We start from the raw sequence: 19,054 nt of genomic DNA on the forward strand, positions 1-19,054 counted from the left end.
ACATGTATGCTCTTTGTATGAGGTTATAGCTTCAGTTCAATACAAATCATTCATTCTTCTTTAAGTGTGGTGTATGTGTTGAGTGCAGATTTTGAAAAAAACATCCTTTTCTCTTATAGCACTTGGAAACTTTCTTAAAGGATTAAAATCTCAATTTTTCATGCTCCTTTAATTAAGAAATGGCCACATGGAATTTTTACCAAACTTAAAATATAAAATTTTTGTATTCTGGACTAAGACCAGAATTAGAAATATAATAAGGAGTAAATTTTCTGGTAATTTATATACATTAGTAAACAAGAGCTTAGAATGAATTCCCTTCTCAAGCATGACTACAGCAGTACTGCCAATACATATTTAAATAGGTGATGTCTTTGTTGTCCCCTAACCTTTTTCACACTCTTATTCTCTACTCTCTCATTGTATATCCATTGTCCTCAGCATTTCTTTTACAGTGTTTCTGCCCAGTTCCCCTCTGCTTTTTGTTCTCTCTCTCCTTTCTTTAGTTTCCAGTATGTGTGGGTTTCTTCTATGTTTGTTTTTTCTGCTCCATACCTCACCCATTCCTTTCATCCCACCTCTCTCCATCTCTGCCTCCCCTTATGCCGTTGTTCTTTGATTTCCCCTCATTGATTTTTCTCTCACGTTTTGTTGATTTTGATGCATCCTTTACCTCCACGATCATTTTTCTTTGAATGTCTTTCCCTTGTTTCGGCTGCACACCTTTCCCCACTTTTCCTTTGCACACCCATTCCTCCCCTGCCTCCTTGTTTTTTGCATCTTCCCTTAGTTTTCTGAACATGTGTATCCTGCTGTTTTTGGAAGTTCCTGAACACTTTTTGGATGCTCCCCATATTTTTTGTGCACGCCCTTTCTTTTACCAGGGATGGGGGTGGGCTTCCCCAAGCTCCTGGTTCCTCATGTTAACTTCCACAGGTTTAATTTTCAGGCCATGATAGTTTTCCTATTCAAGGAGGCTTGTGTGTATGAAAATCATAGCTGACAAATTAATTCAGAGGTCAGTATAAGTGGATCTAAGAGAGAATAAGCTGGTATGATTTATTCTCTCTTCTGGCTCCCTCACTGTGTGAGTTGCACTAACCTAGATTCTGTTACATGTAACCTACTTGCCATAACTTACACCCCATTATATGTTACTTGTGAATTTGGCCTACTCAGTCTATGGGAGTGTAAGCTGGCGTGGAAAGGCCAGAAAAGAGGTGTGCAGCAGAAAAAGCAACTGACTGGAGGTAGCAAGTTGCTAAGAGGATGCAAGTAGAAGTATGTTTATGTGGTGTGCTATTTAATGTCATTTTACTAATTCTCAGTTCTCTTAACTTTAAATGTTTTTCATTCCCATTTCAGGTTGTAGGGGGCCTAGATATCCACAAAAAGATGGTGGTAGATGTGTGACTCTCTTTAGGGCACCACCCAACACTTTTGCTTTCTTCTCCATCTCTGAAGATCTGCTCAAGACGTCCAGCAACGCTCTCTGTGTATTTAAATGGAAGTATTTTTCTCTGTGAAGCCACATTTTCCAACATGAGCCTCATGAAGCCAACTAAGTGTTATTGAACTTTATTCTCTCAATAACTCAGTGTAGCACTTTAAAGTCTGAAGGACAGCAAGATGGAAAGAGCATATCAGTGTGGTGGAGAAAGGGAAGGGGTTGGCTTTTTAATTTATTTTTCTTCATCTTTTATAACAAGGAAATATCTATCTATATATATATGTGTGTCTATTTATATATAGATATATATGTAGCTTTCTATATGTAGTAGTTAGATGGGCTTTAATTTAATATACTTGATTCAGAAACAAAACTAGAGTACAAAGTGCCAAGCAGAACATTAACAGTTCAATATATGGATATACATCCTTACTTTTATTTCACACAGTTTTATATATATATATAATAGAAGAATGTAAAAATTTAACAGGGTGTTAGGACAACTGTTTTCCTTTTCCTGTGGCTGTTCAGATGTTTCTATATATTGACTGGCTGACAAAGCATTGCTTCCTGTTAATTAACCTTAATTACATTTTTGTAACACAGGAGACTAAGTTTATTTATACCTGTTAATATATTACCAGGGACTGTCTCTCTTTGCTAAATAACTTGTAGTACAGCTCTGCTTAATAGTATGAGAAAATATAGTTTAATGCTAATGCCAAGAACTAGTCCTTGTATGCATATAGTACTTGCAGCATGCTTGTATGGTCACTTCATTCTGTCACCTACTAACTGGGAGCAGTTGCATCTATTAAATAGCCCTAAGGATATATAAATCAGCTGTGAGATTCATTTCAGATACAACAGCTGAAGATGTTTGATGCATTCATGATTTCTCTTGCACTTAGCGTAATGAAATTTAGGATTGATGTAATTGTGCAGGATTCCCATTTACTCATTTTATACATTGCTTAGTGAGATTATAAAATGTTTCTTGCCACTAAATTTGTTTCAACCATAACAGCTTCCCCTCTGCATTTAAAAAAGTACTACAGGTAGCATAAATAACTGGTAATATTTTATATCTCTCTCTCTATCTATAGAGATATATATGTATATAGGATTCATACGGGGGGGAATCTTGTTAACCTATGCCATAGAGAAGGAGGAAAACTTCACATTATCTAAATTTATATCTCTTCCTCTTCTCCAGTCCTTCAATTGGAGAATTCTTTTTTTTCCCCCCTAGATTTGTCCATATCATGATTTCTAATGGATGGTAACTTGATATATTTGTGTGATATAAAAGTAGCGAGCCATGTTTTACAACTTTATATCATCCCTTCCCTTTTCTGCAATGGTACTATTGGCTGGAAGACAAACACATTTACTAGATTTTTAGGATAGTACATCTTTGCTGTATAGCAGTTTTTCTATTAAAAAATGTTTTATAATCAACAGTGGAAAGGACAGGTTGTATGAACCTACTTAAATGGAGCACCTGTCTGCCATAGCTGTTCCTTCAACTGAGTGCTGCACATCATGGGCTCTGTCTGTGAGAGAGAAATCCAGGTGCTTGGTGTCCTTGCATGACATGAAGTTTTGCATGTAGATCGAATTGAAATGTTCCTCTTGTTTACATAATTTGCATAATTTAAAAAGATAATGTTGCCAAACTTTGGTAAATGTTAATGTTCAAACCGAAAATCTCCACTACATGTAACTTTCTTCCTCTGGATCAGTACGTGGCTTATAATCCCAGCCAGTGGTTGTATCTGTTCCATTGTCAACTGCCATGTGCTCTGCTTCAAGGGGGAACTAGTCTTTTGTGAATTTTTTGTACATAAGTATTTGTTACAAACATTTTAGCAAATGCTTTCTATTTCTCTTACTCGCTTGTGCATATCTTGGCTGGCGTTCTAGCAAATAGTGCTGTTGTTATTTCCTTATCGGGGGGATAAGGGTTTTTTTTAGGTTGTGTGGGGAAAACGGTTTATGTTGAATGTTTAGTTTTTCCTCTGCATGCTACATCATATGTTGTGGGAACTATAGAACCTTCATACTATATGAATAAAAAAATAAAATATTTGAACCTTGCCATCGGGTCCTAAATGTTTCTGTTGCGCTTCATGTCAGGCAGCTTTACTTTACACTTTTAAAAATGAATGTTGCAGAACTAATTCCATAGTTGCTGTTAGTTTAAAGAAATTGGGTACTCGCGCTATAAAATTCCTATTGAAAGTTGTGTGCGTTAGAAGATGCCAGCTGTTAGTGGGGACATTGCCAGTCTCCCATTTGCAGTGTTTCAGAGCCACATGATTTTATAAAGGTTATTTTTCTCCTATATGCTCATCTGCCAATCCAGAGGACATGAGAGAGACAAGGTGGGTGAGGTAATATCTTTTATTGGACCAACTTCTGTTGGGGAGAGAGAAGCTTTCGAGCCACACAGAACTCTGTCTCATAGGACCCACCTGCCGTCATGGAGACAGCTCAACTAGCTCAGACGTTTTTTGGTGGTAAAAGGAAGCTCTAACTTAAATGCAAGGATGACAGGCATTTTGGAATGATCTTTGTCCTCGGAGGCAGGTGCACTATCCTCTGAAGAAAGCAGAGGGAAAACACAATTGTCTGGTTTCTAAGTACTGAAAAACACTCCTAGTCTGGAAGTCCTTTTATTTCAACCAAAGCCTGTTTATTTCATTTCTTTTGACGTCCCACTTCAGAAGAAGCTTCTTTTGGGGGCTAGCCCAGTGTGGGGGGAGGAGGAGCGTTTTGTCCTTCAGTGTAGCACCCAATGCTAGCTTTACAGTAGCTTCCATTCAGTGCACACTTACCTCAGGAAAACTCTTGTGCAACGTAGCTATTCTTTCTACTGCTCTCAAAGTTGGTGTGTAAAATGGTAGGACTAAATTAGTCTATCATAATGCTTTCTTCCCATTTAACTAGCCCTCACTAGTTTGGGGCAAAGATGTCTGAGCCCTTCGCAAAAAAGCAGTACCGGTACTAATGCGTATACAAGACAAAGTTGCAGGACAAGACAGGATTGGGATGAAGTTTGACAACACAAGCCAATCTTCCGACTAACTTTAAATCACAACTCACCTAGATATTCTAACTATTAGTAGAGCGGGGGGGACCCTTAGTACAAGTTTGGTAGTGTTTTGGGCACGTGATAAATGGGAGCAGGTGCCTGAAGTGCAAAAATGTGCCTTTACAGAGGTGCACACATATGCTACAAAACTATTCAACAGGTTACAGCGGTTCATTTCTCTAAACATGCAGCCGTATTAACACCCCCAGCAGAAGGCTTCATAGTTGAAATTTTTGAGGGGAAATCTGCTGCTGTATTGATGTGCTGAGCACCAGCAACTCTGCATACGCTCCGTACCACTTCAAGCAGCATTTATTGAACTAGAACCTTGTCCAGTAGAGCGGTTCACTGCTTTACTTAAATTGAGCTGGTTCAATAGTACAAGATTCAGGCAGGTACATATCTCGCGCTGTCCTTGCATTCAGAAGGATGGTATAGGCCTGAAATTCCATTTTAAAATGTATAAACTTGAACATGGAAGTGGGGTCTTTTTAGGATGCTCCATTTAATAGAAATCTCCCTTCATAACAAGTGACCTGTTTACATTGGGAAAGTATTTAGTATGCTTAAAGTGGAGGAATTTGGCTGGTTCATTGTTACTGGTAGCACTACGTTTGAAGTTTGCCTGACATCTTCCCCATATAAGACCGTAGCTTCCGTTGTTTATATCTTTTCAGCCCAAACAGTTGAAGTTTGGCAAATTGCAATGGAATCATTTTGGAAGGTTTCATGCAAAATGGTTCTGCTGGTTTTGAGAACAAAGTTAGGGAAAAATACATTTTCCCCATATTTAAAATGGTTTTAGAATTTCTTTGAGAAGCCCTTGTACCCCCATACCTTGAGAATGGAACTGAAATTTGACCAAGTTCTAAGCCTCTGAAAAATCTGTTTTCACATGGTCAGAGTGAAGCAGCTAAAATCTTATCTGCACCCAGCATGCTCTATTTCCCTGCTCCAACTGCTGACTACACTAGGCTGCAGGGGGGAAGCCACTTGCTTGGCAGCAGTGGACTAGGGTAGTTCACAAACTTTTTGTATGGCTGACCCCTTTGACACCTCCCCATCTAAATTAAACCACTATTTTATATTTAACACTACTTTAAATGCTAAATTAATCACCCTATTTAAAATGAATATCTTTTCTCACAGCTTTTAAATTAAAGATTGAATTATTAGCAGAAAAGTTATATTTTTAAATATTTACTGTTTAATACCAGGAGGTATGTGAAGAAACTGTCTATCGCTTTTCACAGCAGAATTGCTCGCTAGCTGGGAGGCAGTGAAAAGTGGTATTAACATACAAATATCACTTCACAATAGACTGACTAGCACCCCATTGCCACTCTTACTTCTGTGGTGATGCTGGCAGCATGTGCTGCCTTCAGAGTGGAGTGACCGCAGAGTGCTGGCTGCTGGCCAGGCACCCAGCTCTGAAGGCAGCACTGCTGCAGCAGCAGCCAAAACTGCAGAAGGTATTTAAATGATATTTTATAGCAGATGCTCTGTTTCATGCATGTACTTGCAACCCATGTAAAACCTCTATGACCCCTGAGCTAAGGAATGTAACAGGGAACCCCTCTATCCGATGCTCTCAGTGATGCCCCTACTGGTGTCAAGGTAGGGTAGCAGAGGAAGCCACCTTAGGCAAATACAGAAGGGACAAGACTCAAGCCAGGGGGAAGGAAAGGAGTGGGCTGGGGTGAAAAGCTAGGAGTGGGTGATCTATCTAAAGGTTCCAACCCTGTTGATGGCCTGGTGTAGGAGTTAATATATTGCCTTTAAAAAAAATTAAAATTGTATTAAACATGAGTTAAAGCCAAGCACTCAAGTTAGGAAATGCAATAATTAAGCTTACTACCACATATGTCCTGGTGGTCCCAGTGAGGAGGAGCTTTTCTGCACTGTTGTGAGTCCCAGGAGATTGCTGGGCCCAACTGTGCCCCATTTTACCCCACTGCCTCTATTGTAGTAGCTGGAATTTCCCCCCACATCTTAAACCAAGCTCCTAAACTTTATCATCAGAAGGGTCTACTATCTCTCTGCCTTAGTCGTTAATCTGTATTATGGGTATAGAACTCCCTCACCGTTGTGAAAATAAGCTGTTTGTGAAGCACTCAATACTATAGCAAAAAGCTGATGACAAAATTGTCTTTGGAGCCAGGATTGAATAGGATGCAGTAAATAAGGCTGGGGGTCCTACAGCGAACAGTGAGGAAACAAGTTATTGAATAGCTGCTCAATCAGACCCATTCGTCATGTGCCTTGAGGAAGGAGTTCTGTGGAAAAAAAAAATTGTGATGTGATTGAAGGTATGATGTCATGCACTCACCTAAAGGGGGCAAATTAAGGTAAGTAAACAATCTCATTCTTTTCAATCATGAATTTTTCTATGCCCTTTATTTTAATTCTTCCCTAAACACACCCCAATTCTGCCATATTCTTTATTGTACAGGTGTATTTTCCATCCTCTTCCTTAAATCACCTTTTCTTTGACTGCAACTGCACACTGGTGTCTTCATTAAGATGTCTACATCACCTGCGTCACTTTCCTGCATTGATAGTTTAGCATTCTGGAAGGTTCATGAGTAGTTTGTTTTCCCTGCAATGTATATTACTTTGCATTTACTGACACTGAACTTCATCCATCATTACATTTTCACCTAGCTTGGTCAAGTGGCTCAAGTTCTTCTGGTCCTGACTAATTTAAATAACATCTAAACTTTGCTTCTTCACTACTTATGTTTCCAAACATTTATACAGTGAACATAAGTACATAGAGAACCACGGGCCTTGCAGCTCTTGTGCTTTTGCTATAAAAACAGATTAAATGGTCACTTATCTCCTAAACAGTTTTTGGATCCATGGCACTATTTTGTCTTTCACCTTACGAGAAACTTATTGTCGGTAGCCTCTGAGGAACCTTATCAAAAGCTATTTTCCTTTGTACATATCATGCTGGTTAATCATATGATTTTCCAGATGGCAGATTTGGTTGAAATGATAATTACAAGTAAAATGTGTTAAGTACATATGGAAGACTTAATAGTCTATGATTTCTCACATATTGCCAGAGCTTTTTTTAAGTACAGGCACAACATAGCTATTATTCCAGAAGCTTGGAAAGTAACAGTCTTTAAATAAGATTTATGAACAACTCAGCCATTTCATACCTAAGCTCCTTCAGAAATCTCAGATGTATACCATGTGGGCCTGGTGACTGCTTTTTAATGCATCAATTTGTTCAAGTACTTGACGCTTCAATCTGAGAGTGCATCTTCATCACAAGAAAGAAAATGTCCCTGCCCATCATCATCTGGAGTAATGACTTAAATCAAAGAAAGCCTAACCACTGGATTCAAGGTGGATGACAATATCCAGCAAGGGGTGTGTCTGTGGAAAACTGTACTTTTCCTGTTCCAAAACATAACTAGGGACACTAAACACTTGAGCTATTACCATTTCTGTACAGTATCTTATATTCTGTGATCATGTATACCAGGGGTCTCAAACACACAAGCCACATTTGCTGCAGCCTGCCAAGCTTTGACCTGCCACCCACCCCAGCATGCCACATCCCTGCTCCTCTGCCTACCTCCAGGCACTTCCCACCACCAAACAGCTGTTTGGCAGCACTTAACACTTTCCAGGAGGGAGGAGCAGGGAGCTGCATGCTCAGGGGAGGAGGTGGAGAAGAGGCAGGGCAGGGATTTGGGAAAAGGGTCAGAATGGGGGGTGAGAAGACGCAGGGCAGGGCCTCATGGAAGGGGTGGAGTGGAGGCGGGATGTCAGTGATGTGGCCCTTGTGGTGATTTGAGATTCCTGATGTATACTATACAAAGTATCATGACAAGATTTTGGTCTGCAGCTCAGATATGTACAGGCCCTGCTTCCCCCTCCTCTAGGAATTTTATAAATAAATCACCAAAGGTGACATACAATCAAATGAGTCAGACTGTTGCCACTGGTCGAAGAACTAAGTTTACACAATTTAAGAAATCTGAATGCATGAGTTTACGATGCTTCCTAACCAGTCACTTTCTTCAGAAACCAACAGTCCTGTTCATCAGTATGCTTGCTTTAAGTGAAAGATACAATCAAATTAACCATACTTTTGGTTAGTGATAAAGCATTAATATTTAATGAACATACAAGGATTTTGTTAAATTACTTAAATATTTTGTCAAAAGATCAGACATTATGCCTGAATGAAAACAGACTGCAAAAGCAGCCCTATTTTCTTCTAAGCTTCCCAATCAAGTTGAAGGAGGCTGAGCACCTGTAAGCTTCATGCAGAACTTGTGTTATTTCTATACACATTAGCTGTGTATTAAGATCTCCAGCCACAATATCTGTATATTGGATACAGAGTCCCAAATTAGAGTCCTGGGTCTTAGAATCTTTCAGCTGCTCTGCTTGCCACAGCTCTAATATTGCCATAGACTTTTGATGGAGGGCTTCCTGCAGAGAAGACAGACACATTATTACAAAATGCTACTGACAGATAACCATTAGTACAAACTCTGCTGTAAGATTAAGGCTGCTTTTGAAAGCTCAAGGTGTCTGCATTACTGCCAAGATAATTTTCCCTGACTGACAAGAGGCTCCAAAAGAAATCATCAGCTTGTCAACAGATTAAGGATTCCAATATAAAGGAGGAGATAGCCGCTATGCTTTGGTAAAGCTTTGCAATTAAATTGCAAGAAATATAGATTTGTTGTTTACAAGTGATTTTTCTTTAGAAGTCATTCCTAGCTGGAGAGGATTGGCAAATTATCTATTGGACACTAAGCTTGTGCTAACTTTTCATTTAATAACCCAGTACTGTAAGAGTTTCCACTCATCTGTTTTAGCTAGTACTAAACAACAAAAGCCAGAAACAGGAAATGTCACTAGTGAGTGCAGCCCTCTGTGGACATTCAACACTCCCTTCCCTGCTCTGCTTAAAGCACGAAGTTGGGAGGTACACACGCAGGGAGCAATTCTGCTATCTTTACTCTGCAACAATTGGAGTATCTAGGAGCAGAAGATCTTTCCCCAGCAGTAGCAGTCAAGAATGAGGTGAGTAAATCTAAGAGTTCAGATTTAGAATAATCCTCTGGCAAAAAAAATATTAAGCCCTACTTAAGCAGTAATGATCGCAGTTTCCCCTTAAATACAGATCTTACAACAAATCAATGTTTTTGCACAAGGGACTGAAGTTACTTAATAGGGCTTACCTAAAATGAGATTGCAAATTGCTGTTCGTGCCATCTTAATATTCTGAAAAGATCCTAAAATATGAATTTTCCTGTAACAAGCAACCAAAACAGTGTTATTTGGGAAAGGTTTTTTTCCCTTTAAGCATGTAGTTAATATTACGGTAGTCAAGTGAATTTGAGAATCAAGAATCAACACACTAGATCTTTGGCAGCGAAGTACTAGTGAATTCTAGTCTTGCATTATTAATTACAACACTTGTAACAAGTATGATTGAGCTGGTGTTTTCCTTTCACTTCATGCTACTAACAATAGGTGGAATCTCTGTCCCATAGTCTTTTCTGATGCATAATTTATTTCCAAAGATGTTACGATTAGCTCACAAGATTGGAGAGGGCAAGGTTTTGAGTTGTTCTGTGATGAGAGCAGTTGTAACCAAGTTTAATAGCAGTGACCAGAGGAGAAACTGATCTGGAAGTCCAAGATCCCACTTCCCATTTAAAGAGACTAAGCATCCCAAACAATGAATAACTCATTGCTATCCTCTACCCTTTTCAATGTAACTTGTGCATGCTCACATTTGTAGATGCAAACTATATATCTGCACTTCCAGCTATCACATGAAGATGCACCTTAATACTCAGACCTTCCCCTGCATTTTATTTAGTGGGTCAACTTGCAACTACAAAAGAGAAGAGGCTGAACTGCGCTCCCTTTGGAAGCTTATCCTTTAAAGTCTCCTCAAACATGGAAGCATTAGAACAAGTCCCCACCAACTTCCCTTCACCAGATCTTTATACTGGATAGCTCAAATTCAGTCAGAGAGGGAGGCTAATTTGTGCTTCACTTTAAACATGTATTTTCATATTTTGAGCACCTTCCATCTTTAGAACCAAAACTTGGCTACCTGTCATCTGTACATTCTTTCAAATATCATACCTCTTCACTGATACTGTTTGAGCTTCCTGCAATTTAGGAAGCCTATAATTCTGGGGGACACCATTCAGCTACCATCAGAACATAACTCCCCTACCTATTCAGCTTCCAACCTCCAGTGATGTTGCCTCAGATGCTGATCCTACTATTGGCCCCTAAGGAGCATTCACCTTTCATTACCATGTAGGCCAAGAATTCAAGCACTTTGAAGATGTTAGTATTCATTGGTTTGGAGAGCAAGAATCTTGAATGATCCCCATCATGTAGAACTGTCCCTACATTTACATGCACAACACTGCATTCTGGGTTACTGCACAGAAGGGAAGAATCAATGAAGGATCAAATTGCCTAGAAATTAAATATGAGAAGGAGAGTCTACTTACGAGTCAGCAAGAACTATTCGTGTCCTGGTTACATTTTCTATAGTGAATTTGGTTTTTCCACCTTTTCCTGCTATTCTTCCTATTGCTCTAGAAAGGTGATCTCCTTTCAAAGGCTTGACTAAAGCAGAAGGGAAAAAACTGCATTTCATTAGCCAATAGGAATATGTATTTCTATACCAGCTTTTAGGGTCTTTCAAATCACTTTACAAACAGGAATGAGTTTCAAAATACCCCTATGGTGACAGGGAAACACTATACCGGGATTATTTTATTCACTACAGTGGGACAGCAGCTCACCCCAGACTAGCAGTGTGTCAGAGAGGAGTAATAAAGTGATCTCTGTGTAGGACTAACAAATCACTCCTCAAGTGGCTGGGGAACAAGGACCAATTCCTAACTGAGTTGGGTGAGGATCAAAACAATTAACATGCTCATGTAGAACAGAACTGAAATTAGAAACATCTAGGTTCCTATACCACCCTTATTCCTTTGTATCTGAGCACCTTCCATTAGTGCATTCAGCAATGTAACTAACATCTGTCAGTTGTTGTTCGTGTTCTCTCATCCTCTCCCCAGGGGAGAACTACACATGCAGCATAGTGTTTTGTAGTGGTAGGATTTATTTTGTTTGCTGCTCCACTCAGCATTCGATGAGTGGGAGTCAGGTGTGGGGCAGATGGGCCAAAACACCATTACCAGCCCTCAGTCTAAAACCCAGAGCCATAGCATTCCCTAACGCACCCAGAATGTCACTTTTCAAATTCACTACGCACTTCCTCAACTCTTCTTTTGGCAAGGAAAAGGGTAGCTACAGCATTAATTATTTGTCACAAATAAGCGGCAGAGATTAGGAATACAGGCTTTCATAAACCAGATGAGAACTAACCTGACAAGTCTGATATACTGCTTCTAAACCTGAACAAAACTGTTGATGTTTCAGGAGAAAGGCAATTGTGCTACCACCATGCATCTAGCCAATTTTGTACTGCTGTATATAGGAGTAAAAGTGCTCACTCTGTGGGTCAGGAAAGAAATGTATGTCCCCGACGAGAAATACATGCTTTTTCAAGATTGTGCAGAGTGTTACCGATTATGTTATCCAACCCTTTTTTCCGCCCCTGGCTTCTTTAAAAAAGACTGACCTCCCACAGCAGTGAACTACACGGGCTGACTACTTACTACAGGAAGCAATATTTCCACTAAATGATTTTACCTGTCTTAAATTCAAGTGAAAGGTGTCACAGTTGCCTCTGAATTCAGAATCAGTTTTGCAGTGCTGCTTATTTTTGCTAAATACCTCCATAGCAGATGTCTATTAACCCACGCAATGCTTAAAAAATTGCAGCACAGGTCTGCTGATTCTCACGTTCCTATTTAGGCTCTAAAACTCCTTGGGACAAGGTCTGTCTTATTTTGTACAGCATCAGGCACAGTGCCACTGCTCAAACACTACATGAGCCCAATAATCCTCATGACAAACTAGAATCACTCTACTTTTCAGCTAAGATGTAACAGGAAGTGCTGTAGTGAGGTCTCATTACTAAGACTACTGCTTTTGCAAAATACACTATAGTAGCGTATTATCATAAATATTTGACAAATTCAGTTATCTACTACTGCACAGTATCTGTGATTTACGTTGTTTGCTTAAATACACTAAGCTACAAAACAACTCACAACGGATCTCAAGTTCTACTGAATATTCAAAGGAAATTTTCTTTTGGGCAGAGAAGACAATGACACCCGATGCACTACTGAAAGTTTTGCAACAGAAGACACTTACCATCTGTAACTTCAAAAGATTCTAGAAAAAGGTCATCTAACCTGATGAGAGCAAGAGCATCCTAAAATATTAAAAAGATTGTTATAACGCTGCAGAATACAGATAGCAAAACATGTTTAAGGATCTGCATCATAAACCGTTTTTTTTTTTTTTTGGGAAAGACATAAATAATAGAACAGATTCACAGAATGACCTCATGTAATGTCTCAAACAGCATCAGGCTAATCCACTGAAGAATTAGTTGGGTGCAGCTTATGTTCCTGTATAAGGAACCCTGAAGGAGTTTTAAATACCTGATCACGCTCTCTACACCCAAAACACCAACCTCCCACTGGAATGTGCACATGCACAGAATCATAGAAAATCATAGAATATCAGGGTTGGAAGGGACCTCAGGAGGTCATCTAGTCCAACCCCCTGCTCAAAGCAGGACCGATCCCCAATTTCTCCCCCAGATCCCTAAATGGCCCCCTCAAGGATTGAACTCACAATCCTGGGTTTAGCAGGCCAATGCTCAAACCACTGAGCTATCCCTCCCCTAGGACAGTGTATAACCAGAAAAATTAAAATGATGAAACTGGTCTACAACCCTGAATCAACTCATGATTTACTTTAAGCACCAGCATACCAAGTTTTGTTAAAAAAAGAGACCTCTAAAGCTTAGTTTAAAATGCATCAAATGGTCTGATGCTTCTTCAAAAAGTTAACCTTACTAGAAGTACATGATGGATACAAGCAAAATAGCGAATTCAAACAAACATCTATGCAAAAAAAATATACATCACCAGAGATTCAACATATACCTTCGGAGTCGTTTTGAAATAAAATGTTTACATAACACACATTCCTTCAGCTTTAAAAAGGCAAGCTTACTGTACCACTGTGTTCGGAAACTAGAGAAAACCTATGCCCCATAACCAGCATCCCCGTGGCAAGCCTGCACAGAAGCCAAGGATTTTAAGCCAGCAGGTTTCTATTATCCCTACTTATATCACAATTTAGACTAGGTGACTAGGACCACCTGGCTGCCGAAGACTCACCTCAACTTGAAATCCAAGAATAAATGCTTTCACAAAGTCAGCTGCTTTCGTTAGAGCACTTACGTCTTTTGTCTCTTTACAAGTCTACATGAGAAACAAATTAAGTTGCATGTGAGAAAGAGGTCAGGACTTGAGAAACTCACCTAACAGCTACTAGTCCAAGAACTAAGTCTACTCACCAGCCTGAAATACACCAGTTCCCCAAGCCAACCCCCTCCTGTCTGATCTACTGCTTGGGTCCAGAGACCCTGGAGTTCTGCTGAATTAACACTGCGCCTTCAATTAATACTGGCCCTCCATCATGAGGATGTGTGTTGCTACCCAGACCACTCAATCAATGCTAGGCAGCCTCTCTCCCCACCAAGAGAGTTTATGCCCAACAGAGTCCTCCGCCAGAATGGGGCGGGACTGAGGTTTTCCTTCTCCTGAAACAAATCCCATGCCATCCTAAAACAGAGAGCAGCAAAATGAGAAGCAGGGAGGCACTAGACAGTTTGACAGCCACCAGCAGCAGGCCCTGTCTACCAGAGTATTGAGAACTTGTATGAATGGAATCCTCGGTAGGATCTCCTTCCAACACAGGGATGTGTGTGCTGGGATTCCTGCCAATCTGTGTTGAGATTCCTGCCAACAGCTGTGTGTGTGGAGGGAAGCCCACAATTTTGGCCAGAATGAGATTAAAGTTAATGATTGGACAACTATGAGATTTTACCTAGGGATGTGGTGAATTTTCCATAATTTGAAGTCCTTAGATCAAACTGGATATCTTTCTAAAGATATGCCCTAGATCAAACAGACATTATGAACTTGATACAAATGTTGCTGAGTAGGCTATCCAGAAGGTCAGATTAGATCATAGTGATTCCTTGCGGTCTTATCTACAAATTTATAAGACGTCAGAATGATACGCAGAAATGCAGGTCTGGACAAGGAGATAGATAGGACAAGGAGAGGCAGTTTTGTGAGTCAGCTGCATAAAGGAGATAGATACTTGCATGACTTTGACTAACGAAAAATATGTGACCAACAAGGAAGCCCTGTGTGACCACCACCAAAATTTGGAGAGGAGAAAAAGAGGAGGACCCTCCAAATGAAACACTAGAGGCAGAGTAACGTAGGAGGATAACCACAAAAATTAAGAGCAAACAAAATTTCAAGAGCAATAAATTAGACAGCAAGAAAGTCAGACAACTAGTTGAGGAAGATGAGCGAGGAGAGCCTTGACAAATCTCATGGCTTGAAGTGCATCATTAAAGACTCTGGTGAGAGTGGGAGCTCTGTATTCTGGGGGCTTCCGCCCCCCCCAATCTCCTCCCTCTGAAGCATCAGGGATGGTCATGGCTGGAGATGGGACACTGGACAGGGTGGGCCGTGCTCTGAGGTGCACTGAACATTCTCTCTCTCAAGTAATTAGCTGGATGGTTCTTGCTCAGGACCTAACTGTTCACCATATGAAGGAATTCTCTCCAAGGTGAGACTGGCAACAGCCTTGCAGGTTTTTCCACCTTCCTCTGCAGCATGTGGATTTGAGTCACTTGCCAGGATTATCTGGCCATCTCACTTAATCATTTCCCTGCCACTGTAGGGGCCTCAGACATTAGGACGAACTAAGATGCATCATTCTCTCTCTGTGGCACACAGTAATCGAGGCTCCTGTGGGCTGTAATATTCTGGTCTAACTTTGATTGTTGGGGTTAGTGAGAGTATGCAAGTAGGTGTTAATGGCCTGTCACATAAAGGTCAGACTACACAATCTGGTGGTCCCGCCAGGTCTTAAACTTTATATTAGAGTTTAGTGGGCAGAAGCATGACTGGAGAGGGTCTATAATGGAAATGGAAGAAAAGACCCCACACAGTGACTACAGGGGAGAGCAAGTCCAGAAATATAGGGGGAGAGATTGGACAATAATTTGACGGTGATATGGATTAATGTGGGCTTCTTTTTTCCTATTTATATTTTAAGATTGTGGAGACCAAATGATGCTTGTACTGAGCATGGAAAGAATAGAAGTACGTGTTTGGAGGGGGAGGGGGTGTTTGAGATTATAAAACAAAAAGGGCTGGGGATACTGGAGCAGGTGGAGGAGGAAAGCAAACCCGAAGTCTCAGTGAGGAGCAGAATGTGCTAGGGGCTGAGGGAGGAGATCATGCTGGATTTTATTCGTGTTTCCTTTGACAGTGGGAGACATCGAATTTAAAAAATAAAAAAAAAATTAAAAGGAAAACTGACTGTACATTTTGTATAACATGTCAATATTGTTATCCTCAAGAGGTGATACCAAAAAAGTTAGTAATGCCTTTCTCTAATTGTTCAAGCACATTCCAGACTCTCAAAAAACAGCAATTTATAAATCTCCAATTTTCCAAATTCGATATTATGTATATTATACATAAGATCTATGACCAAGTCACAACTGTCAAAAAAACAGAACACTGTCTAAAGACGACATTTGTGCAGGCTTATCTACTATAAGTCTTGTAGTGAAGACCGTACTCAGAATAAGATTTATTGACAAGGGAAAGAAGTTACCAGTAGCTTCCACATTTCAACCCTTAAATTTGAAAATGTGGCTTTTAAAGATTAATCTGGAACACAGCTTAATAAAAGTATTACAACATGCTATAAATATATAGTTACCCACATGTCAGGAGCTTAACACAAGCTTTAGACACGCTGTTAAAAGTTGTTAAGCTGCATAGGCAGTCAATAAGAATTTTAGTTATGGCTGCAACTATCACTTTCTATATCCCAAGTGACTTGAGCATAGTCCATTAGACAGAAGGAACAGATGCGCTAAGTAATTATGATTGCTTGTCCGCTACGATGAATAAAAGTCATTATGAGGTTTGAGTTATGTTTTTGGGCTGCCAAATCATTTACATAAGTGTTATACAGTCTTAACTATTTACAAAGGATTGCATTATGCAATCAAATCTAATGGTTAGAGCTATTCAAAAACTGATTTTTTTCCCCTCCCTTATGTGATGTCAAATTAGAGATAAACAGCCTCTGGGTCAGTATTGCCAGGGGGTTACTTTTCTCTAAGTTTTATTTATTGCTTTATGAGTAAAGTACTTCAGGACACAACTGTTAAGTTTTAGTTTTATCCCATATGTTCTACATGGCTCCACTTTAGTTTACTATAGCTAGTAACTGGGATCTAGATAATTAACACGTTTTTGTGCTCCGAACAAATAAGAGATAGCAAAAGATAAGTTTTCAGACTTAGCTGAACTGAGGTGCTGCATGAAAACGGCAGGAAAGAGCTTTCTCCTTACCTTGATTTCTACATTTCTTGTTTTTAAGTTAAATCTGATTTGAAGATGCAGGTGTTCTACAATAGGTGTGAATATTTTCATCCAGTTTTCTTTCAAAGGAGTATATCTGTTTGCTGGTACAGGAATTTTCCTCATTTCATCTTTTCCGCTCTAGAAAGAAAAAAAAAGTTCAAGTAGAAACTAACCACCACTATGATCATTCTTGCCAAAAAACAGCCTATCAGAGTGCTCAATCATCAAATCATGCTTTTGCCTTGAAGTCACTACACCAATGAAAGAAAAAAACGTGTTAGGGAAAAATATCAGGGACTCCAAAATATAGAAGGCACAGACTGCCAGAGCAGTGAAAGAAGTTTTATACCAGTATTTTACTTATGATGGATGAGATTAAATACTAATATTTACTGGAAACAGGCAGTGCCAAGGAACTGGAGAGTTATTATCAAGTACTTCAACTTTTAAAAAGCTGAAACTTCTTGCTGCAAATGTTTTCCCGTCTACTCCTGCTTAGTTTCCGAACAGTGTTCTTCAGCTCCAAATTAACAAGCTCACCTTCACTGAAGGAAAAGTGTGCCTGTGGAGATTATTATAAATAAACCTGCTATACAGCTAAAGGGACACAGTCCACTGAAAAGTTTCAGAGTAGTAGCCGTGTTGGTCTGTATCCGCAGGAAAAAAAAAGGAGTACTTGTGGCCCCTTAGAGACTAACAAATTTATTTGAGCATAAACTTTCGTGAGCTACAGCAGTTGGGCATGCATCCGATGAAGTGAGCTGTAGCTCACGAAAGCTTATGCTCAAATAAATTTGTTAGTCTCTAAGGGGCCACAAGTCCTCCTTTTCAGTCGACTGAAAAGTCACACTTCTAACTAAAAATGTTTACCTATCATTCCTAATATTATTTTAGCTGAATGATAAAATGTTTGTTTAGTTTTTGCCTTGGACAGCACAATACTTACTGGTCTCATTGTTTCCCCTGTATAGTCAATGTCTCATGTTTGTGAGCAGAAAAACCATTACAAAGCTATATAACCGCAAAACCACAGATGTTTGCGGGTGGACTCAAGACCAGGTCTAGTACCTATTACTTTTTTGGTGGGGCTTTTTTTAAAGCTGACTGGCTTTCAAGTTAACAACGCCCCTTTAACACGACAGCTTCAGCCGGCAGGAAGGTGAAAACCATCTCCCCCGCCCCCCACCGTGTGCCCTTACTTACCTTGGGAAAACAACAGGACCAGGGCGACAGGACACCGCTCAAACCTACCTCGCTCATGTTTTAACCGGGCCCCAACCCCGCTACAACCCGGAGCGCTGCGCTGCCACGCGGCGGCAGGACACAGCGGCGTGTCGCTCCATGAGCTCAGCCTACGTGCCGGCGCCCTCGGGCTCCGCACCCACAGGCCGGGGCACGGAGGGGGCACAGGGGAGCCCCGTCCCCCGCAGCACCCGGCTCGCTGACGGCGAACGGGACCTCGGCGAGCTCCAGGCAGCGGCTGGTTCGATCCAGTTCAAGCCCCACGGGCAGGGCCTGTCCCCGCCACGGCACCCCCGGAGCCCAGGCCCGGCACGTCCCGGCTCACCCTGAGCGCGTCCCCGCAGACGGGCGGGAAGTCAGGCCTCTTGCTGGGCCAGGGCTGCCCCGTGTCCATGCGGCTCCCGCCGCCGCCGCCCCCATCCAGCTCGGCCGCCCGCCGCTTCCGTTTGCTCCGCTTGGCGACCCTGATGAAGCCCCCAGCCTCCGTCGCGCTCTGGGTCTCCGGGGCCGCGGCGGGGCCGCTCCCCCCGGTCCCTTCCTCAGCTGGCCCCTCCATGCAACACTTCACACGTGCGGGCGGAGCCGGGCGAAGGGCTGACGCAGGCCGGAACCACAGAAACGTCACTTCCGTCCTCA

At 41.0% G+C, this 19,054-nt stretch overlaps 2 protein-coding genes across 6 annotated transcripts in view; one reads left to right on the plus strand and one right to left on the minus strand.

Annotated features, from left to right (window-relative positions):
* Positions 1-3,550, plus strand: part of PPP3R1 (protein phosphatase 3 regulatory subunit B, alpha) — an 86,591-nt gene extending 83,041 nt beyond the window's left edge. For all 4 annotated transcript variants that reach the window (XM_037896025.2, XM_037896024.2, XM_043543944.1 and 1 more), the window contains one exon: positions 1,366-3,550. In XM_037896025.2, the coding sequence (XP_037751953.1) occupies positions 1,366-1,413 (48 nt within the window). In that variant the 3' untranslated portion in view covers positions 1,414-3,550. The remainder of the gene's footprint in view (positions 1-1,365) is intronic.
* On the minus strand, positions 2,700-18,980 carry PNO1 (partner of NOB1 homolog). 2 transcript variants are annotated; one of them, XR_006289936.1, is made up of 8 exons: positions 18,744-18,980; positions 17,165-17,314; positions 13,886-13,969; positions 12,846-12,906; positions 11,063-11,180; positions 9,764-9,834; positions 8,824-9,005; positions 2,700-6,823 (listed from the first exon to the last, which is right to left on the minus strand). XR_006289936.1 is itself a non-coding variant. In XM_007062865.4 (7 exons), the coding sequence occupies exons 1-7, from the start codon at positions 18,972-18,974 to the stop codon at positions 8,938-8,940; spliced, it is 783 nt and encodes a 260-aa protein (XP_007062927.2). In that variant the 5' UTR covers positions 18,975-18,980; the 3' UTR covers positions 8,663-8,937. The 2 variants fall into 2 exon arrangements, 1 of the variants encoding a protein (XP_007062927.2); XM_007062865.4 differs by lacking the exon at positions 2,700-6,823 and having other exon boundaries at positions 8,663-9,005.
* Positions 18,981-19,054: the final 74 nt, after the last annotated feature.

The sequence above is a fragment of the Chelonia mydas genome, chromosome 3 (assembly GCF_015237465.2).
Source record: "Chelonia mydas isolate rCheMyd1 chromosome 3, rCheMyd1.pri.v2, whole genome shotgun sequence".
In the NCBI taxonomy this organism is placed as follows: Eukaryota; Metazoa; Chordata; order Testudines; family Cheloniidae; genus Chelonia; species Chelonia mydas.

Excerpts from the sequence above, each read along its gene's own strand:
- PNO1 (XM_007062865.4), bottom strand. The coding sequence starts at position 18,974 with ATGGAGGGGCCAGCTGAGGAAGGGACCGGGGGGAGCGGCCCCGCCGCG. Across the intron at positions 9,835-11,062 it reads CGAATAGTTCTTGCTGACTC|GAAAATTCATATTTTAGGAT; the intron begins GTAAGTAGACTC and ends TGCTTGTTACAG. Across the intron at positions 9,006-9,763 it reads AATTTGCAATCTCATTTTAG|GAAGCCCTCCATCAAAAGTC; the intron begins GTAAGCCCTATT and ends TCTTCTCTGCAG.